At 37.9% G+C, this 23,333-nt stretch overlaps 1 protein-coding gene across 3 annotated transcripts in view; it reads left to right on the top strand.

Moving 5' to 3' along the window:
* Positions 1-22,827, top strand: part of HECTD1 (HECT domain E3 ubiquitin protein ligase 1) — a 108,452-nt gene extending 85,625 nt beyond the window's left edge. For all 3 annotated transcript variants that reach the window (XM_066341676.1, XM_066341675.1, XM_066341678.1), the window contains 16 exons: positions 1,282-1,404; positions 2,808-2,964; positions 5,539-5,761; positions 6,913-6,967; positions 7,180-7,362; positions 7,765-7,972; positions 8,056-8,141; positions 8,360-8,487; positions 10,216-10,417; positions 12,717-12,854; positions 14,199-14,806; positions 15,894-15,972; positions 16,097-16,190; positions 16,807-16,957; positions 20,914-21,058; positions 21,159-22,827. In XM_066341676.1, coding sequence (XP_066197773.1) covers positions 1,282-1,404; positions 2,808-2,964; positions 5,539-5,761; positions 6,913-6,967; positions 7,180-7,362; positions 7,765-7,972; positions 8,056-8,141; positions 8,360-8,487; positions 10,216-10,417; positions 12,717-12,854; positions 14,199-14,806; positions 15,894-15,972; positions 16,097-16,190; positions 16,807-16,957; positions 20,914-21,058; positions 21,159-21,296 — 2,718 coding nt within the window. In that variant the 3' untranslated portion in view covers positions 21,297-22,827. The remainder of the gene's footprint in view (positions 1-1,281; positions 1,405-2,807; positions 2,965-5,538; positions 5,762-6,912; positions 6,968-7,179; positions 7,363-7,764; positions 7,973-8,055; positions 8,142-8,359; positions 8,488-10,215; positions 10,418-12,716; positions 12,855-14,198; positions 14,807-15,893; positions 15,973-16,096; positions 16,191-16,806; positions 16,958-20,913; positions 21,059-21,158) is intronic.
* Positions 22,828-23,333: the final 506 nt, after the last annotated feature.

Below are 23,333 nucleotides of genomic sequence, written 5' to 3'. Positions count from 1 at the left end.
GGCTTGCTTGTTATACATGCCTTGACCAGGTGAGCCCAGGGTTTTGAACCAACAACCTTAGAGTTCCAGGTCAACACTATCCACTGTACCACCATAGGCCAGGCCCTGGTTAAACTGATGCAAGAAAGTATTTTTCCAGTTTTAAAAAAATATGGTTAATGCCTGACCTGTGGTGGCGCAGTGGATAAAGCATCGACCTGGAAATGCTGAGGTCGCCGGTTCAAAACCCTGGGCTTGCCTGGTCAAGGCACATATGGGAGTTGATGCTTCCAGCTCCTTCCCCCTTCTCTCTCTCTCTCTCTCTCTGTCTCTCCCTCTCCTCTCTAAAATGAATAAATAAAAAATTGAAAAAAAAAACAATTAAAAAAAATTGATGATTGATGCTTCTCATCTCTCTTCATTCCTGTCTGTCTGACCTTATGTATTCCTCTCTCTGTCCCTGTTAAAAAAATAAAAAAAATATGGTTTATTAGGAAAATGCTTTTAATCTGAGCATTTATGATTCTCTTGTAACAGGAAATAAGTTGGTTGGTTATATATTTAAAACTACAATGATACACATTAATCCTAAAGAATATAATTTTCATGGTTCTCTGGCAATAATTATACATAGAATTTTTTGGTATCTACTGTTTTTGAAAACAGGATCTATGTTCTCATCAGTACTTACAGAGCTATGAGGTACTGGCACACAAAAAGTAATTTGCCTTAATAGGAGTTAAGTGGAAAAGTGGGGGTCCAGGTTTGGGCAGTATGATCCAGAATTCCAGTGTTTAAACACTATGATTGAATTGAACTTCTTCCTGAAAACACTTGTTATTGTAATATATTTTTTAATTTTTCCATGAGAGAGAGAGAGAGAGAAGCATCAACTCCTTGTTTCACTTAGTTCCATTTAGTGTGTACTTATTGGTTGCTTCTTGTGTGTGCCCTGATTGGTGGTAGAACCTGTCGGATCCTTTTATTTCTTTCTATAATATGTTACTAGGTTTAAAAAACCTGTATAAGTTGAGTTTAAATAGAGTGAAGAACTCAAATGCTTTTAGTATATGTTGCTTAGGAAGCAGTACATTAATATATTTCCTGGGAAGGTTAATATATGATGCATGGTGAATTTAAAACATTCATTTTATAACTTTCCTGAAGATGGCTAATGAATATAAAGTTTTTTGATAATAGTTTTGATAATATGGGTTGATATGATAGTTTCAGGTCAAGGTTGAATGAGGATATATATGGATCAAATGATTAGCTATATCTTTACACACTTTTAAAATTCAGATTCTCCGACGCCCATCCCTGCAGCGACGAGCCGGCTCCCGCTCTGATGTAGCGCACCATGCTGTCACGTCACAGCTGCCACAGGTTCCGTCGGGGGCAGGTGGCCGACCCATTGGGGAGCAGGTACTATCTTCATGTCTGTCTTCCTGCAGTGTGTCTTTTCCCCTTTCACAGTGAAGCACCAGCCAAAATGCCTAGAAAAACATATGGGGGAAGGAGATAGAGTGAAAAAATAGGGTTAACAAAAAGAAATTTTCCCAGCTGCTTGGATTCCATTTTCCAGACAGAGTTCAGATTGCTTTGGTATATAATGTATACAGGAATTTCTTAACTTGAAATCTGTTACCCTTTGCCATTGCAGTAAACATATACTAAAATGGTTAATAGTTATTATCTAAGACTTACAGTTTTCATAGTAGTAGTAGAGGTAGTAATATCAATCTATTAACTAACATTTATTGATTATTAATTAAGTTACAGGCATTTCCCCCCAATACTTTATATGTATTAACTAACCTAGTCATTTCAATAACCCTTTGACAATTATTAGTCCCAATTTTTAGATGATGATTTTAGAGGTCAGACAGAAGAATTGGATACAGGATGAAAGCCCAGACATTCTGGCCATAGAGCTGTCAAATGTTAGTTTGATTTGTTATGAAAGTTAATTTCAATGATATGTTCAAAATGGGCTGTGTGTGTGTGTGTGTGTGTGCACGTACATACATAATTACTTAAAATTATTACATCAGACATTTACAATATTTACAATTCATTGATCTCCTTTTTGTTGATACTAAAAGAGGTGAGGAGATAATGTTCCTTAAAGAAACTAGTAGTACGACGCATCCCAACCTATCATTTGACTTTAACAGTTATCAACACTTTGTCAAACTTTTTTGATCTGTTTGCCCCATAGTAATTTAAGGCAGCTCCTAAGTATTATATGTATTTTCTATGTAATTCAGTATATAATGCAATTTACATTTTTTAAAAAGCACCAATTTAAAAATAATTATGTGTTCTTTGAAAGACATAAAGATGGTATAGAGCAGTCTTATGTGCCCATTGCCCAATTTATTCCAGTGGTTATAATCTTACACAATTAGAGTACAGTTTGAAAACCAGGAAATTGACATTGGTACAATGTATGTATATGGTTCTTTGTCATTTTATCTCGTGTAGATTTGTGTACGTACCGCTAATACAATTTACATTTGATAAACGTAAGAAATGTATGGCCTGACCTCTGGTGTCACGGTGGATGAAGCGTTGACCTGGAATGCTGAGGTCGCCAGTTTGAAACCCTGGGCTTGCCTGGTCAACGCACATATAAAAAGCAACTACGTACTATGTGTTGATGCTTCCTGCTCGTACTCCCTTTCTTTCTCTCTCTTTAAAAAAAAAAAAATCAATATAGGTACCTATATATATGTTTATGTTGGCTCACTTTGTTTTTAAGAAATACAGCTAACTAAGGAGGTATAATAGCTACAGAGAACTTAAACATATATTTTATTTAATAGGAAGAAGAAGAGTATGAAACTAAAGGAGGACGCCGGAGAACATGGGATGATGATTATGTGCTAAAGCGGCAGTTTTCCGCTTTGGTTCCTGCTTTCGATCCTAGACCAGGTCGGACTAATGTCCAACAGACAACTGATTTAGAAATTCCACCTCCAGGTACAGTGTTTTTTTAGTTTCTGTAAGTTAATTTATTTATTTTTTCTTCTTTTCCAAGTGAGAGGAGGGGAGATAGAGAGACAGACTCCTGCATGTGCCCCAACCGGGATCTACCTGGTAACCTCTGTCTGGGGCTGCTGCTCTGTCCATCTGGGGCCATGCTCACAACCAAGCTATTTTTAGGTTGAGGTGGAGGCCCCGTGGAGCCATCCTCAGTGTCCAGGGCCAGTGTACTCAAAGCAATTGAGCCATGGCTCCTGGAAGGGAAGAGAGAGAGAGAGAGAGTGAGAAGGAGGAGGAAAAGGGGTAGAGAAGCAGATGGTCGCTTCTCCTGTGTGCCCTGACTGGCAGTCGAACCTGGGATATCCACATGCCAGGCCAATGCTTTACCATTGAGCAAAACAGCTAGGGCCATGAGTTAATTTTAATAGATATGAAGCCTGACCAGGTGGTGGCGCAGTGGATAGAGCATTGGCCTAGGATGGTGAGGACCCAGGTTTGAAACCCTGAGGTCACCGGCTTGAGCGTGAGGTTGCTGGCTTAAGTGTTGGATCATAGACATGACCCCATGGTTGCAGTCTTGAGGCCAAAAGTCACTGGCTAGAAGCTCAAGATCACTGGCTTGAACAAGGGGTTACTTGCTCTGCTGGAGCCCCTCTGTCAAGGTACATAGGAGAAAGCAATCAGTGAACAACTAAGGTGCCGCAACTATGAATTGATGCTTCTCATCTCCCTTCCTGTCTGTGCCCATCTGTCTGTCTGTTTCTCTCTTTAAAAAAAAAAAAAAAAAGAGGCCCTGGCCGGTTGGCTCAGTGGTAGAGCGTCAGCCTGGCGTGCAGAAGTCCTGGGTTCGATTCCCAGCCAGGGCACACAGGAGAGGTGCCCATCTGCTTCTCCACCCCTCCCCCTCTCCTTCCTCTCTGTCTCTCTCTTCCCCTCCTGCAGCAAAGGCTCCATTGGAGCAAAGTTGGCCCGGGCACTAGGGATGGCTCCATGGCCTCTGCCCCAGGCGCTAGAGTGGCTCTGGTCGCAACAGAGCGACGCCCCAGATGGGCAGAGCATCGCCCCCTGGTGGGCGTGCCGGGTGGATCCCGGTCAGGCGCATGCGGGAGTCTGACTGCCTCCCCGTTTCCAGCTTCAGAAAAATACAAAAATACAAAAAAAAAAAAAAAAATAAGATAGTTATAGACAATTAGAAAAGTAATATGCTGGTTATAAGTAAAAGTTTGTAGGAAAATACATTAGCCACAGTTCTTAAAAAATACATATTTTTAAGAGGGAGCTATATAGTCTTGTAAAAACATTGTTTTGTATTTGTGTGATTTTAAAAGCAAGGCTTCAGTTAAAGTTGGATAACTTATATTCTATTTTCTACTGGATCAAAATTGCTAAGGATTACTCTTCTTTATCTTTTTTGAAAAGCTGTACAAAGGTTTCAGTTAGAACCTCTGGAGTCAGTCAGCCTCGGTGGCAGCTCCGTCTCTTCTAACTCTATTTTAGCGTGAGGGAGAGGGAAAGAGACAGGAAGGTACAGAGGTGAGAAGCATCAACTCATAGTTGCATCACTTTAGTTCTTCATTGATTGCTTCTCATTTCATGCGTTGACCAGGGTGGGGACTCAAGCTGAGCCAGTAACCTTGGGCTTCAAGCCAGTGACCATGATATCATGTTAATGATCCCATGCTCAAGTCAGATGAGTCCGCACCCGAGATGGTGACCTTGAGGTTTTGAACCTGAGACCTCAGTATTCCAGGCCAGTGCTCTATCCACCCTGCCACCACAGACCAAGCCAGTCAGGCCACTTCTTACAACTGTATTTTGCGTGTGGTTGGTACACTAATGGCCCCCCAATGATAATGTGGATTCTAACCTTTAGAGCTTGTTTATATTTTACCTTTAACATGACAAAGAGATTTTACAGATGTGATTAAATAAAGATTTTGAGATGCGGAGATGATCTGGGATTATCTGGTTGAGCCCAGTGTAATCACCTGTGTCCTAATAAGAGAGAGACAGGAGGGTCAGAGTCAGAGAACAAGATTTGACTAAAGATATAATGGGATGTCATGTAGTGAATAAAATACTTTGAAAACCTATCTAATGATATTAGGAAAAGATTTCTGCACTAATAAAGAGGAGGAGAGTACACACCAAATATGGAACCTACATGTGTGTGTGTACGTACCTCACAATCCACTCTTTCAATACAAGCAAAAGGTTGACAGGTCATTGACCAAAGTATGTGGTTTTTCTCAGGATGTAGAAATATGAATAATTTTAGTTTTCTTATTCATAAAAGTAAAATGTTTGCAAAATATGTTAGCATGTTTCCTAATAAAAATGATCCATATCATATGCATAAGTTCTACTCTATACTCTGTCTTTAAGTAACCTAGGTATATTATTCCCATTTGAAAAAAAAAACGTTGAGGTCAGTGGAGTTAAGTAGCTGACACTGTTGGCTAATGTATGGCAAAAAAGGTTTACATTTCTCTAGCATCGTCTCTGAGGATAGTGTTCTTTCTGGACTGCTTCTTTTAGTGTGATTGCTTTTCACATGTTTCATATTTTTAGGAACACCTCATTCAGAACTCTTGGAAGAAGTTGAATGTACTCCATCACCTCGATTAGCCCTTACTTTGAAAGTAACGGGTCTTGGAACAACTCGTGAGGTTGAATTACCACTCACTAATTTTAGATCAACCATCTTTTATTATGTACAAAAATTGCTTCAATTATCCTGTAATGGCAATGTGAAATCAGATAAACTTAGGCGTATTTGGGAGCCAACATACACGTAAGAGATTTTAATTTAATTTTTTAAAGTAGATATTTTTATAGTATATGGCCAAGAAGCATTGTGTTTTTATATTTGGATTATAGGAGGAACAGAAAAGATTTGGTGTTTGTTTTGTTGGTTTTACAGGGACAGATAAAATCATTTTTGACTCCTGATGCAGGAAGGTTAAGGTTTACAACTGAAAGTAACTTTAGAAATAGTTAAAACTAGTTCCTATGTAATAATTGTTGAACTCTTTGATTGGGGTTGTGTTTGAAATACTAAATATTTTCTCTTTGTTACTTGTTTTAGGGTCTGTGAGTGAAGCTTACCTCTCTTTGTTCGTTCGTTCATTCATTCATTCATTCATTCAGTCAGCAAATGATTATCAGTGACCTTGGGCAAATTTATTTAACATTTTATTATCTTACTTTCTTAATCTGTAAAATGAGAGTGGTTGTGAGAAATCAGTGAATTAATAAATGTGAAATGTTCAGTACTCTTTGTGATGTAGAAAGTGCTCAATATTACCTATAATAATAGTTTATTGTTTACATAAAATATATTTATATTTTATACTGTAATATTTTGATATTAAACTATATAATTTATACATATTTTATATTATGTTTATATTATATAAATAATAAAAATTATATAATTTTCTTATGTGACTTTACTTTTGTTAGTATTTATTTCTTATGTTCTCTTAACATTAATAATCCTATGTAATGTCTAATGAAGTAATCTAGGTCCTTTTGAGAAAGAACAGAAGGTCATTATGCCAGTCGTCCTTCAATTTTTATTAGAGTTTAAAATTTAATCTCAACTACCTTACATGTTACTTTATATCTTTATAAATTCAGGGTTTGATGTATGTTTTATTTGTAATAATGCTGAATTTATAAAGCATAACTCTTTCAGGAATATGATTTGTGCTACTTTCTACTATTTAACAAATTAATATTTTTTTCTCATAAATTCTCCCTGAGTTTAGTGTTTAATATAAGCATATGGTTAATGAATGGCATCATTTGTTTGTTTTTTTAAAAAACTCGAAAAATAAAAATAAAAAAAAAATAAAAATAAATAAAAAACTAAAGTCTTACTGGGAATAACCACAGATCATTTGATTTATGAATTAACTTGAGTTATATCTTCATGTTTAGAATCATGTACAGAGAGATGAAGGATTCTGACAAAGAAAAGGAAAATGAAAAAATGGTAAGTTATTTTTTTTAAATGGCTCTTATTTTTAACTATTTAGGAAAAAAAAGAAAAACACTGTCAGTTGGACAGTTGAGGGAAAAATCACTAACATGGAATTCTTTAAATCAGGTTAAATGCATGATCTTAAAGCTACCTTCCGTAATGCATGTGAACTAGGATAGACTTTATGATCAGGAAAGGCCAACATTTGGTTTTCCCTGTTTTAGGGCTGTTGGTCTATAGAGCATGTGGAACAGTACCTTGGCACTGATGAATTACCAAAGAATGACTTGATAACCTACCTGCAGAAGAATGCCGACGCCGCTTTCCTTCGCCATTGGAAATTAACTGGCACTAATAAAAGTATTAGGAAAAACAGAAATTGTTCTCAGCTCATAGCTGCATATAAGGTATATACTGGCATTAAAACACTTTTCATTGGGAATGGCTTTGTGCTTTATTTTTGCACCTTTCAAAGATTCTTAAGGAAGAGAGTTTTATTGGAATCTAATACTAAAAAAAAAGAGGTAGATTTAACATTAATATGCCAGTGCTAAAATTTCAAATATGGTTTATGGCATTAGAATCTAGTGCATAATTTTAACTGTGCTTTATAGTAGTTTTTATTTTATTTGGGAATTTTAATGGTTTAGAACCTATTAATTTTCTACTGGAGTAATAATATCCTTTTTATTTAAAAACAAGGCAGTTCTTTGAAAAATTCCAACCTTTTTAATGTAATAATAATTGGATGATATATTGCTTTTCTTGAAAATGTAACTAATGGCTAGTTTGGCTAATTGTTTCCTCAGGATTTTTGTGAGCATGGAACAAAGTCTGGCATAAACCAGGGGGCCATTTCTACTCTTCAAAGTAGTGATATTCTTAATCTGACAAAAGAACAACCTCAGGCCAAAGCAGGCAATGGACAGAATTCCTGTGGAGTAGAAGATGTCCTTCAGCTTCTGCGCATTTTGTATATAGTTGCAAGTGACCCTTATTCAAGAATATCCCAAGAAGGTGTGTAAGAAGCCTATTTCATTTCCATAGCATTTTAAAAAGCAAGTCAGTTTATTTTTTTATTTATTTTGTTAATTTTACAGAAGGTGATGAGCAGCCTCAGTTTACTTTCCCACCAGATGAATTCACTAGCAAAAAAATCACAACAAAAATTTTGCAGCAGATTGAGGTAATAAAATCAGATAGTTAAACTCTTCAATCTCTAATTGTTGGATTTTCAAAGTATTGCCTCTCCTTCTTTTACTGCCTCCCATCATCTCTCGTGTTCCTCTGATTCAATGATTTGTACAATATAGTCCTTTGCAATAGTTTTAATTACAGTACATTTAAGAATTAGCTCCCTTTTGTCTTTTTAAATAATTGCCTTAAGACATTGTTATTTTTCAGGAACCATTGGCATTGGCAAGTGGTGCTCTGCCAGATTGGTGTGAACAGTTAACCAGCAAGTGTCCTTTTCTAATACCGTTTGAAACTAGACAGCTTTATTTCACATGTACTGCATTTGGTGCATCAAGGTAGGAGGTGTATCCTTTATATTTTTAGAATTTTTTAATGTTAGATATGCTCAGAATATACAAATATACTTTATATCAAGACTGATGAAGGGAATATATTTAGTTGTTGTTTTTGTAAAAATTGAAATATTTTGTTTCCAGTTGGAAATATGCTCTCTTGGAATAGTGTAGGTTGGAGTACAGTCATCCCTTGGAATCTGTGGGAGGTTGGTTTCAGGACCTCTGAGGATCAAAGCCTGCAGTTGCTCAAGTCCCTTAGCCCTCTGTATTCGTGGGTTCCACATTTGTGGGTACAGAGGGCCAACTAGACTGTTTTCTTTCCTTTTTAAAAAATATTTATTTAGCCCTGGCCGGTTGGCTCAGCGGTAGAGCGTCGGCCTAGCGTGCGGAGGACCCGGGTTCGATTCCCGGCCAGGGCACACAGGAGAAGCGCCCATTTGCTTCTTCACCCCTCCGCCGTGCCTTCCTCTCTGTCTCTCTCTTCCCCTCCCGCAGCCGAGGCTCCATTGGAGCAAAGATGGCCCGGGCGCTGGGGATGGCTCTGTGGCCTCTGCCTCAGGCGCTAGAGTGGCTCTGGTCGCAACATGGTGACGCCCAGGATGGGCAGAGCATCGCCCCCTGGTGGGCAGAGCGTCGCCCCTGGTGGGCGTGCCGGGTGGATCCCGGTTGGGCGCATGTGGGAGTCTGTCTGACTGTCTCTCCCTGTTTCCAGCTTCAGAAAAATGCAAAAAAAAAAAAAAAAATTTATTTATTGATTTTAGAGAGAGGAGAGACAGAGAAAGGGTTGTAGGAGCAGAAAGCATCAAACTTGTAGTAGTTGCTTCTCACATGTGCCTTGACTGGGCAAGCCTGGGGTTTCAAACTGCAGACCTCAGTGTTCCAGGTCAACAATTTATCCACTGCATCACCACAGGTCAGACAAGATTGTTTTCTGTCAGCTAGCATTTACTGTACAGTTCTTGATTAGCTTACATAAATTAGTTGCTAAAGTTCCTAGGAATATCCAATTAAACGCTTGCAAATATATCTCCCCACTGGTCATCTAATATACTACATCTTTTACTTATTTTTATTTTTCTGTCTCTACTAAATAAAACTTTCATGAGGGCAGGACTTTTTTGGGTGTTTTGTTCAGAGTTAGATTTTAAAAAGTTATAATTTAAAATGGAACTATTTTTTTTCCTGAATAAGTTATGTTATATCATTTTATACCATTTATAAAACATTTGTGTACATGGAACTATAGGCCTGGTGTGATAAATGGCATTGATTTATGTTTGCTGTTTTATAGATGAGCAAATTGATTCTCAAAGTACTTACTTGAGTTGAGATTACCAAAAAATTGTAACATGTATACATGAGAGTGGATCTTTCATCTTATTCCTAGTTTAACCAACCCTAGATGGGTTAGCTCTGTGTTGCTAAAAAGGAAATGTTTTAAAATCACACTAATATTTAAAAAATTTTTAAATAAGTTATTATTAGAATTTATTTGAGCCAAACGGGATACACCTGGGAGTGAGATCTCAACAGACTGAAAAAATGCTCTCAAAATCAAAATACCATTTTAACAGTGGCTTTTAGTTTGTATCAAAGTAATAAAGATAGCTTAACCATTTTTTAGTTTTTCTAATTAGGAAATGTTTGTTTATATTTTTATATACTAATTTTGTAGTTCATTAAATTTTTGCTGTTTGCTGCAGCTACATAGATATTTTTCTATTCCAGAGCAATAGTGTGGTTACAAAACCGACGTGAAGCCACTGTGGAGAGAACAAGGACCACAAGTAGTGTAAGGCGAGATGATCCGGGAGAGTTTCGAGTTGGTCGTCTCAAGCATGAAAGAGTGAAAGTTCCACGTGGTGAATCACTGATGGAATGGGCTGAGAACGTCATGCAAATACATGCAGATCGGAAATCAGTTCTTGAGGTGCCTCATATAAAATGTGTTTGTATATAGGAAGACAGAAGCAACCAGTCTGTGTATTCCACAGCATAAAAACTGCATTAGATAGTGGAGGAATTTCTCTACCTTCTTTGCAAGGCCTCCTCTTGCAGAACGTCTTTCATAAGAGGGTGTTAGCTCACCTCAGGGATCAGGATCTTGAGATTTCATGAGCATCAAAGAATGTCTTTACTCTTAAGATGGGCAAGTGCTTGATCTCTTTGAAGGATACCACCATTTCTTCATTTCTTTTTTTTGTATTTTTCTGAAGTGAGAAGCAGGGAGGCAGACAGACTCCTGCATGTGCTCAATCGGGAACCACCCGGCATGCCCACCAGGGGGTAATGCTCTGCCCATCTGGGCCATTGCTTTGTTGCAACTGGAGCCATTCTAGCGCCTGAGATAGAGGCCATGAAGCCATCCTCAGTGCCCCGGCCAACTTTGCTCCAATGGAGCCTTGGCTGTGGGAGGGGAAGAGAGAGATAGAGGGAAAGGAGAGGGGGAAGGGTGGACAAGCAGAAGGGCGCTTCTCCTGTGTGCCCTGGTCAGGAATCAAACCCAGGACTTCCATACGCTGGACCGACACTCTACCGCTAAGCCAAATGGCCAGGGCTCCATTTCTTAACAAAGCCTGGACCAAATAATAGTACAAAGGATTCCTTTTGATACTCTTAAATGTTATGTTTATATTAAGCTATGCTATTAGACACACATTTTTGGAGCACATTTTTATAATATTGTTTCACTTAAATTGTGCTTGGTATTATAATTAGTCTGTGTTGACAGATGTAATAAATGGCAGTATGAAATTCAGTATATTTACAATAGAGATGTATTCTAGACATAATTGATTATATATTATATATATCTTATTTCTTATCTGAGGGATAATGGAAGAACTCTATCTCCCGTCAACAGATTTAAACCATTCAGCAGGCTCATCTTTTGGATTACAGATTGATCATGACAACTTTATCTCTAGAAAATGTATAAAGCCTATTCTTTCTACCCATATATTCCTCTAACCTAGATAATCTTCAACTATTTGTTTATTTAGTTTTACTATGCACTGTGTGTGGGTTTTTTTTGAGAGGAGAGGAGACAGAGAGACAAACAACTGCATGTACCCTGACTGGGATCAACCCCGCAATCCCCGCCTGGGGCCAATGCTTGAGTCAAATGAGCTATTCTCAGTGCCTGAAGCCAACACTCGAACCAGTTGAGCCACTGGCTGCGACAGGGCAAGAGAAAGAGAAGAGGGAGAGGGAGGAGAAGAGATGCAGGTGGTCACTTTTCATGTGTGCTCTGACCGGGGATCAAATGTGGGATGTCCACACGCTAGGCCAATGCTCTATCCACGGAGCCAACTGGCCAGGGCCTCATTATGTATTTTTCTAAGCTGCCGCAAATTGTTTTTTGAACAGGTAGAGTATGGATAAGAACCTTTAAAGTGAAAGCCTGAAGTCAGAAATAAGTGGGAGAGTTTAGATTTTGGTGTTGCATAGACACATGCAAATCTGTACACCATCATTTTCCTCGAACAAATGATTGTCCTTCTTTCTGAAATTTGGTTTCCTGTGGTGTAAAAAAGAGAAGATGTAGTCTGCCCATATTTATTGTTTCATTTTCTGTGGTTTCAGTTACTTTCAAGCAACACTGGTCCAATAATAAATATTAAATGAAAAATTTCAGAAATAAACATTTCATAACTTTTAAATTGCCCCTCATTCTGAGCATGGCGCATTGTTTTGCTGCTTGTGAATCACCCCTTTGTCTGGTGTATCCATGCTGTATATATTACCTGCCTGTTAGGCACTTATTAGGTGTCTCAGTTATCAGATATATGAGAGAGACCACATTCACATAACTTTCATTAAGTATATTTTTATATTTAATTATTATTGTTACTCTCCTGTTGTGCCTAACTTATAAATTAAACTTTTCATAGGTACTTATAAAAAAATAGAGTATATATAGGGTTTGGTACTATTCATGGTTTTAGGCATCCGCTTGGAATCTTGGAACATATCTTTCATGGATAAAGAGAAAGTACTGCAGTCTATTTTGTAGGATTGTTGGGAGAAGTAACTTTTGAATAATGCTTATCATAGTGTTTAAACATGTAATAGTATACAAAAAACATGAAAAAAACTTCCATGTTGTTTGTATATATTATACTGCTGCTATAAAATAGCTTTATCACTGAATTGGATGTGACTAATTTTGGCAAGAATGGGATCATTTAAGCTAATTTCTTCCTATAATTTACTCATTAATATTTTAGGTTGAATTTTTGGGAGAAGAAGGAACTGGCTTGGGACCCACATTAGAGTTTTATGCTCTGGTGGCAGCAGAATTCCAGAGAACTGACTTGGGAGCTTGGCTTTGTGATGATAACTTTCCAGATGATGAGTCTCGTCATGTAAGATTTGTTTTCCATTAAATGATTTGATTTGTGATTTTGCTTTTGGAAAGTATTAAAAAAAAAGTGATGCTTTTAGAATACAAGCCAGGTTTTTTGAATCTTAATTTATTATTCAATAATCTTAATATTAAAATGTTTTTAAAGGACAATATTAGTCACAAAAAATATATACATATATTTTTGAAGTGAGAGGAGGGCAGATACATGACACAGACTCCTGCATGTGCTCTGACCAGGATCCACCTGGCAACATCCATTTGGGGCCATGCTCACAACCGAGCTTTTTAGTACCTGAGGTGGAGGCTTGACAGAGCCATCCTCAGTGCCTGGGCCAGTGTGCTTAAATCAATCGAGCAATGGCTGTGGGAGGGGAAGAGAAAAAGGGAAAGAGAGGGAGAGGAAGGGGGGAAGAAGCAGATGGTCACTTTTCCTGTGTGCCCTGATGGAAATTGAATTTGGCACTTCCACACACTGGGTCAGTGCTCTACTGCTGAACCAACCAGCCAGGGTCACAAAAAATAATTTAATAAAATGTATATAGGAAGTCTTTGGGTTATGAACGAGCTAGGTTCTGTAGATTTGTTCTTAAATTGAATTTGTAAGTTGAAACAGGTACATTTACCTATTAAATGCAAGTTAGATGTTTATTGTAACATAGTCTTTATTTTTACTTTTCTCTGCATATAAATACTTAAACATTTTCAAATACAACCTTAAACAATTTTTGATGATGCAGAAATGATGGACTTGGAGAGGACCGGACTGGTGTTAGAAAGTCAGGGTCTGAGTCTGCTGGAGTCAGTTTCTTGAAGTAGGCCTCAGGGAGGTTTGCACAGAGCTGTCCCTTTCCTCATTGTAAATGGCTCTGTAGCATCTCAGGCCTTTGGTAACTGTATGGTTAACTTTGATGAACCTCTCTGTATCAGGATATTGCTTCTCTATCTTTGCCATTCCTGCTTCAGTGAGACAAAAAGCATCAGCTAACTCTTTTGCAGAAAACTTTCTTGGTTCTGGAGTCTCTAGGTCCCTGTTTTCTTCCCTAAATGCTATAGCATTTGTTGCTCTAGTTCCATAAGGTCTTCATTACCAAAGAACTATTGGCTAGTTCTTTGCCGCGGGAGTCAAGTAACTCTTAACGATATTGTTTTCACTGATGCCCAACTGCAGTTGAATACCAATAGCCCTTTTGGTGCTCCATTTGTAAGTATGAGTTGTACTTAAGTCAGATGTTTGTAACTTGGTAATTTACTGTATATGTAAGTACTTTTAGATGACTACATTGAAGATATTTAATGTTTATGGATTTTTAATTTTACTTAAATTTTCCCTCTAAAAAATTAGGTTGACCTCGGAGGTGGGTTGAAACCTCCTGGATACTATGTGCAGAGGTCATGTGGACTGTTCACGGCACCATTTCCACAAGATAGTGATGAACTTGAAAGGATCACAAAACTCTTTCATTTCCTTGGAATTTTCTTGGCCAAATGTATTCAAGACAATAGACTTGTGGACTTACCTATTTCTAAGCCTTTCTTTAAACTTATGTGTATGGGTGACATTAAAAGCAATATCAGTAAACTGATTTATGAGTCACGAGGTGACAGAGACTTACACTGTACTGAAAGTCAGTCTGAAGCATCTACAGAAGAAGGTCATGATTCACTCTCAGTGGGAAGCTTTGAAGAGGATTCAAAGTCAGAGTTTATTCTGGACCCCCCCAAACCAAAGCCTCCAGCTTGGTTTAATGGAATTTTAACTTGGGAAGACTTTGAACTAGTAAACCCACATAGAGCCAGATTTTTAAAGGAAATAAAAGACCTTGCTATCAAGAGGCGCCATATTTTAAGCAACAAAGGTCTTTCTGAAGATGAGAAAAACACAAAATTACAGGAATTAGTGCTGAAGAATCCATCAGGATCTGGGCCTCCACTTAGCATAGAGGATTTAGGGTAAGCTTTTTATATAAACATTCTTCAACCTCATAGATGAATAGGTTCTAATAGTTTTATTTCTTCGTCCCCACTAATTTACAATATGTGAGTAAAAAAAGCTGTTAAGACCAATAATATGCTATAGGAAACATTGATTATTGATTTGAACCTTTGATTTGCTAGTAATACAAAGACAGAGTACCAGAGTATAGTGTATTAGTCAGCAAACCTCTGAAAGATTATTGATTTGTCAAATGTAATGTATATATCTTGTGTGAAAAAGTCCAAAGCCAAAAATATTTTGATAAGTTTATTAGGTAATTAAATACATAGCCTCCTTAGCAAAGCTTGCTTTGTAAGTAAGCCTTATTCCCAATGGCTGCATTTAAAATTTTTATAAATTTTTTTTATTTTAGTGAGAATAGGAAGGGAGGGGGAGAGAGAGGAGAGACACACACAGGCACATAGATCTGTTCCTATATGTGCCCTGACCAGGGAATTGAACCAGCAACCTCTGTGCTTTGGGATTGTGCTCTAACCAACCGAGCTATCTGGCCAGGGCTTCAGTGGCTACATTAACTAACTCAAATGCTGCAGGTCTATGATAAAATTCTGTTAATTTATATACATGTAATTATTATAGCCTTGGTATGTTTTACTCTGATTTTGAGTTGACTATAATAAGGCTTGTTTTCCCTCCCTCCCAGTTTCTCTCCCTTCCTTATATTCAGGGGTTGATGGGAGGGTGGTACAATTAACTTTAGTGAAGCAAGCAAACAAACAAAAAACACCTTGTAAACACATTGCTACTATAATTCATTGCAAAAATCTTTCATTATTCATTTTTGTGCCATAGGGGGAAATGAAATATGGAAAGGTAATGGTTTCATGCAGTCTTTGAAAAGCCAGGTTCGGTAAACAGGTTTGGCCTAATAGTTTTTATGTTTGCCGTTTGCATTTAAAAAAAAAAGCCTCATACTTAATATCTAAGCTAGTACACTGATGTTGTTGAAGTGGGGGGGGATATGGTTTGGGCAGCAATATTATAAAAGTTAAATACCAGTGGTAGCCAAATGTTAATCTAAATCCTGTTTTGTTCTTCCAGTTTAAATTTTCAGTTTTGCCCTTCTTCAAGAATATATGGTTTTACAGCTGTGGATCTCAAGCCAAGTGGTGAAGATGAGGTAAAAATTTTGCTTTTCATAGAGCTCTAAGTTCTGGAATCGTCCTCTTACTGAAACCAGTTATTAGTCACTACTGAAATATCCCTAGATACTAAAAATAATGTTGGCAAATTTTCCTTTGCAGATGATAACAATGGATAATGCAGAAGAATATGTGGATTTGATGTTTGATTTTTGTATGCATACGGGTATTCAGAAACAGATGGAAGCCTTTAGAGGTGATTTTTAAGTTTCTTTAACTTAATCTCTCTCCTTTTACTTTGAGACAGTTGAAATTAAGGCACTGCTATGGTCAAGAATTGCTTGTAATCTCTATATTTACCTTCTAGTTTTTTATCCTCCAGATATTAGGTCCTGCATAGTACCTAGAATAGGTTGGAACATTTGCAAGCTGTAGCATACCCTCAACTCAATCCTTCTGAGTAACAAGGGACCTGCTTTTGGCTCCATTTCTTCCTTTTTTAGTGGTTGTAAGGTTGCATTCTTTCCACAGTACATGATGAGGATGAATGAAACCATGGTAGAACCTAAGTTCTTCTGGTGAAGATTGAAACAAAATATATTAGACTGTTTCCAAACTTACTGGTTTTGAAAATGAGAACATAGCTTTGGCTGGCTTATATGACAGAATGGGAAATTATTAGAATTTGGTCACTGACCATAGTGACTGAATATTTTCAATGTTCACATTTTTGATAACAGTTTTTCCTAGCTGTTTTAATTTATATATATATTCAAAAGATTTATTAATATTTTTATTTTAAATTTGGCATTTTAAAATTGTGATCTAGAAACTGAGTTGTGTGTGATCTTTTTGCTATTAACATAATGTAGATGGATTTAATAAAGTTTTCCCAATGGAGAAATTAAGTTCCTTCAGCCATGAAGAAGTCCAAATGATACTTTGTGGAAACCAGTCACCATCCTGGGCAGCAGAGGATATTATCAATTATACTGAACCTAAGTTGGGTTATACACGTGACAGGTATGTGTTCATTATTTTATAAAATTTGTCCCCAAATCAAATGGTCGATAATATCTTAAGAATTTGACTCAGTGAATTACATTTAAAATTTTTTTCTTCAAGGTTTTTTTTTTGGTATTTTTCTGAAGCTATAAACGGGGAGAGACAGTCAGACAGACTCCCGCATGCACCCGACCGGGATCCACCTGGCATACCCACCAGGGGGCGATGCTCTGCCCCTCTGGGGCATCACTCTGCCGCGACCAGAGCCACTCTAGCGCTTGGGGCAGAGGCCAAGGAGCCTTCCCCAGCGCCCGAGCCATCTTTGCTCCAATGGAGCCTCGGCTGTGGGAGGGGAAGAGAGAGACAGAGAGGAAGGAGAGGGGGAGGGGTGGAGAAGCAGATGGGCGCTTCTCCTGTGTGCCCTGGCTGGGAATTGAACCCGGGACTTCTACATGCCAGGCCAACGCTCTACCACTGAGCCTACTGGCCAGGGCCTCTTCAAGTATTTTTTATTGATTGATTTTACAGAGAGGAATGGGGGAGTGAGAAGTATCAACTCATTGTTGCTTCACTTTAGTTGTTTGTTGATTGCTTGTTGCTTGTCGTATGTGCCTTGACTGGGCATGTTTAGAGTTTCAAACTGGCATCCTCAGCATTCCAGGTCGATGCTCTATCCACTATGCCACCACAGGCCTGGCCAGTGAATTACATTTATAAAGTGAGAAAGCAGTTAAGACTCACCATTACCAAGATGCATATCCATTAATAAGACTAAGTTTACACAAAAAGACAACTGGGTGTTGGCTAATATTAAGATTCCTTTTCTCACTGTTTTAATTCATTATTTTAAGAACTGGGTAAACTGTAAACCCTTAGGCTTTATTGCTTATATATTGCTTTTATTTTCAAATAATTTCAAACTTATAGAAAGGTTTAAGAATAGTTGAAAGAGCCTGACCTGTGGTGGCGCAGTGGATAAAGCGTCGACCTGGAAATGCTGAGGTCGCCGGTTCGCAACCCTGGGCTTGCCTGGTCAAGGCACATATGGGAGTTGATGCTTCCAGCTCCTCCCCCTTCTCTCTCTCTGTCTCTCCTCTCTCTCTCTCTGTCTCTCCCTCTCCTCTCTAAAATGAATAAATAAAAAATAAAAAATAAATTAAAAAAAAGTTGAAAGAATTCTCCTTATCCAGACTCCAACTATATTTTAATATTTTGCTGTATTTCTTTATATTATCTTTATTTATACACACACACACACACACACACACACACACCTACCAACACATAATAAATGTATATAAATGTGTAGACACACAAGTGCATTATTATTTCCGAACCATTTGAGAATGTTGCATATATCATGTCCCTTCATTCTTTAATACTTTAGTGATCCTGGCCAGTTTGCTAAATGGATAGAGCATTGGCCTGCTGGTGGATGTCCCAGGTTTGATCCCCGGTCAGGGCACACATGAGAAGCGACCATCTGCTTCTCTTCCACTCTTGCAGCCAGTGGTTTGACTGGTTTAAGCGTCAGCCCAGGGTGCTGAGGAAAGCTCAGTTGATTCGAGCATTGGCCCCAGACGGGGGTTGCTCAATGGATCCCTGTCAGGGCACATGCAGGAGTCTGTCTCCCTATCTCCCCTCCTCTCAATTAAAAACAAACAAACAGCCTGACCAGGCAGTGGCGCAGTGGATAGAGCGTCTGACTGGGATGCAGAGGACCCAGGTTCGAGACCCCAAGGTCACCAGCTTGAGCGCGTACTCATCTGGTTTGAGCAAAGCTCACCAGCTTGGACCCAAGGTCGCTGGCTCCAGCAAGGGGTTACTCGGTCTGCTGAAGGTCCGCGGTCAAGGCACATATGAGAAAGCAATCAATGAACAACTAAGGTGTCGCAGTGCACAACGAAAAACTAATGATTGATGCTTCTCATCTCTCCACTCCTGTCTGTCTGTCCCTGTCTATCCCTCTGTCTGACTCTCTCTCTCTGTCTCTGTTAAAAAAAAACAAAACAAAACACTTTAGTATATGTTTCCTGAGGTGGATATTCTCCCATGTATGCACATTAGCTAGCAAATTCATGATGCTATACTAGTAACTAATCTGTCCTCCCTATTCTAGTAGTGATGTCTTTAATAACACTTCTGACAAGTCCTGTATCTTCTGTATCAGGAAACTGTATTTTGTTGTGATATATACATATATTACTGATTTTAGAGAGAGGAAGGGAGAGTAGAGAAACATTGATGTGTTGTTACACTTGTTTATGCCTTCATTATGACTGGGAATCGAACCCGCAGCCTTGGCTTCTTGGGAGAATTTCTGTAATTAAATGTGCTACCCGGCCAGGGCTGTTGTAATGTTTTTAATTTGAAACAGTCTCTCAACTAATTTTTCCGTATCTCTGACATTTAACCCTTTGAGTAGTACGAATGTTCATGTATGTCCTCATGCCTCCTGACCGTCCAGAGTACGATCGTACAAAAATTTTTATTTTGAAAATGTGTAAGGTAACATTAAAAAAGGCAAATATATGTTCCTCTTGTTTCCATAAATTGGTTATCAAACAAACATAATTTTAAGTTACTAAAACTCTAATTGGAACTAATTTCATTTTTTTGAAAAAAACACTTGCTCCCAGGGGTCAGCAAGCATGAAAAAACTCACTACTCAAAGGGTTAAGATTACAAGCCCTATATGTTACTTTTTAAAAAAAGTTCCCAAACTGGCCTGACCTGTGGTGGCGCAGTGGATAAAGCGTCGACCTGGAAATGCTGAGGTTGCCGGTTCGAAACCCTGGGCTTGCCTGGTCAAGGCACATATGGGAGTTGATGCTTCCAGCTCCTCCCCCCCTTCTCTCTCTCTGTCTCTCCCTCTCTCTCTCTGTCTCTCCCTCTCCTCTCTAAAATGAATAAATAAAAAAATTAAAAAAAAAAAAACCCCAGTTCACAGTTGTACACCCATTAAAAAAAAAAAAAAATCCTAAAAAAAAGTTCCCAAACTAATGTAAATGAGAAAATGTTATGAATTATTTTAAACTTAAATGACATTGGTATATAGCATTTTTTTAAAGTCAAGTTTTTATTGCAGTGTAACAGATAAGTGCACAAATTGCATGGATAGCTTGGAGAATTTTAACAAAATGAACACAACTATATAATTGGTACCCAGAATAAGAAATAACTCCAGAAGTCCCCTTCCCCATCATATTATTTTCTAGTCATTAAATCACTGTTCCTATTGATTGATTCTGCTTTTAATAAATGAAATTCATCCTTGTTTTGGCATATAGTGGTAGTTTATTTCACTGTTGCAAAATGGATTATTTCAGATCCCCTTTGATAATTTTAGGTATATTTGGATAAATGTTATGTAAGTGTATTTTGAGGTTTGCTGACTTTATTGCATGTTTGATCCCTATATTCCATCAGTGTTTCAATTCTTACTGAGTACATGAGAGTCTTGAAGGAGTTTTTGTGTGTGTGTGTGTGTGTGTGTGTGTGTGTGTGTGTGTGACAGAGAGAGATAGGGACAGACAGACCGGAAGGGAGAGAGATGAGAAGCATCAATTCTTCATTGCGGTACCTTAGTTTCTCATTGATTGCTTTCTCATATGTGCCTTGACCAGAGGGCCTACAGCAGACCAAGTGACCCCTTGGCTCAAGCCAGAGACCTTGGGCTCAAGCTGGTGAGCCTTGCTCAATCCAGATGAGCCCGTGCTCAAGCTTGCAACCTTGGGGTTTTGAACCTGGGTCATATACGTCCCAGTTCGACTCTCTATCCACTGTGCCACTGCCTGGTTAGGCTTATTTGTGTCAGCTCATTTCATACTTACCTAAGAGACTATAGACATTGCTGTTAATTCTGACATGTAGATACTGTTTTTGGGGGGGTGGGTTATTGCTGGCTTACAAAGTAGTGGTGGTATTTTTCATTTAAATCAGCTGTCAATAAAAGTGTATTTTTCTTCTTCTAGCCCTGGTTTCCTGCGGTTTGTGAGGGTTTTATGTAGCATGTCTTCAGATGAAAGGAAAGCATTCCTGCAGTTTACCACAGGTTGTTCAACTCTGCCTCCAGGTGGACTGGCTAATCTGCACCCCAGACTCACAGTTGTACGCAAGGTACAGACCCTCGCTAATGGGTAATCCAACTTATTAAGGATGGCAAGAAGTAAATATTTAAAGCCATGGTCCTCTGTTATTTTCACTTTTCTGTCTGTAGGTTGATGCTACTGATGCAAGCTATCCATCAGTGAATACATGTGTCCATTATCTAAAGTTGCCGGAGTATTCTTCGGAGGAAATCATGAGAGAGCGCCTGCTAGCTGCTACAATGGAAAAAGGCTTTCATCTCAATTGAGCTTTTGAGAGTAATGGAAGACATCAGAGACTTTTAAAATACTAGTGAAGCCTCTTGTGTTTGTGTGAAGAGAAGTCTGTGATCCTCCACACTAATGACACTTGCCCTTTTTCCACCATTAAGGCTTTAAGAACATGTGGAATAAGTTTGTTAGCTGCTAATGACAAAACAAATCCTTTAACTACCCAGCCAGCAAGTATATAACACAGAACACTGTGTTGCTGCAAGGGCTTATGTGACTGGAATAAGGTGGTCCTACTTGACTGTTCCAAAGAGCAGCTTCTCAGATCTTCAGTGTTCACTCATAAATTTCTAACAGTGTATTTGTGTAAAATTTGTCATTTCATACTTCATACACTACACTTGCTGTCACTGATCCCTGTTTTGCTGGCTTTTAGGCTACTTGGTCAAAAATCCTGCTTCCTTAAAACATAGAGAGTTATGAGCATCTCAAGCCCCCAACCTCCCTTTTTAATGATGCCTGCACTATCAGAGTATTCTAGTGTTCTTTCTTTGTTTGGCATATAATCATGCACAACCTTTTATTTCTTTGAGGTAGGGGTATATTTTTATTTCCTAAATGCCATACTATAAAGATCAAATTCTTAAGTGTGTTGCTGCAGTTCAAAAATAAAGATATATGAAGGGGGAAAGGAAAGAAACACTGGTCTAGATGCAAGGCACACTTAAAGCAAGTTTTACTTTTGGTTGTATTTTCTTTGTATATTATAAACATTTATTTAACTTGTTGCAGTTTGAAGTAAAAAATTTCCAAAATGTATGCTCAATAATAACCATTAAAATGTTTGCAGCGTACAAAACTGTGTTATGTGACTATATTTCACTGCAACCACCAGACCTAAGAGCTTAAGTAGATACTTTTCATTTTGAATCATTAAGATTTAGTTTTTTGAAATTACTACATGAAGAAATGTATTTTTCCACATAAATACACTTACTGAAACTGGAGTTAGAAATATACTCACATGCTTAATTGTGATCTAATTGTTGTGTTGTCTTACAGTATTCTTCAGCTAAAAGTGGCCAATTTGTTTGTGTTAATATTAAAATACCAGATCTGCTGCTTACCATTGTATCTGCAGGGATATGTAAATCTAAGATGTAAGAATGATTGCTGAGTGTTGTATTAGCTTGAAAAGAAACCAGGATACTGCTATTTTCTGGTTTTAAAGAAGGAGCTCTATTTCCATTTTCCAAACTCAACTGATTATTCACACCTGTGCATTTAGGTGAAAGAAATGTTGCTAGGTTTGATGTAGCCAAATGGCTTTTTAGGAGTGAAAAGCATTGTTTGGAATTGCCCATTATTTACCTGTTTAAAAGGTATGTTCCCTTTCTACATTAGAAGAGATATCTCCCCCCATAGTCAGTCATTTGAGTACTGTTTTTAATTCTCTGCATGGGAATGTTGTGACTATGTAATCAGAGGCAGCATTTAAGTAATTTACCTTATTGTTAGCTTCACAGTTCTCTGTGAGAATAAAAGTTAAAATAAAACATAATAGCAATATTTAAATGTATGACCAATGCTTTAATCCAAAAAACAGTGATGGTGATTGTTTCAATAAAGTCGTGGATGCATGACTAAAGCTTGATACTAGTATTAGAATTACACTCTGGTATCTGTGCATAGTATTGCCATTATTTAAGTCTCTAAAATGTCTGTCAATAGCCTAGATTAGCAAACTATGCCTGCTGCTTGTTTTTATATAGTCTAGAGAAGTAAGCATAGCTTTAATTTTTTTAAGTGATTCCAAAAAAAGATCAAAAGGATATTTTTATGATGTGAAATTTTTATGAATTCTAACTTCAGTATCCATAAATAAAGTTTTATTAGAACTCAGCCAAGCTTATTTATGTATTATCAACAGCTGCTTGTGTACAACATTGATTGGCACAACAGAGACTAATATGGCCCAGAAAGCTTAAGATAGTTACTATCAAATCCTTTACAGAAAAATTTGCTGAATCGTGGGCTAGCACATTGCTACAGCACGTAAAATTGACAGTCTTACA

Source organism: Saccopteryx leptura, chromosome 6 (assembly GCF_036850995.1).
Source record: "Saccopteryx leptura isolate mSacLep1 chromosome 6, mSacLep1_pri_phased_curated, whole genome shotgun sequence".
NCBI lineage: Eukaryota > Metazoa > Chordata > Mammalia > Chiroptera > Emballonuridae > Saccopteryx > Saccopteryx leptura.
Note: the sequence above shows the minus strand (reverse complement) of the source record. Positions and strands in the feature narration are given on the sequence as shown.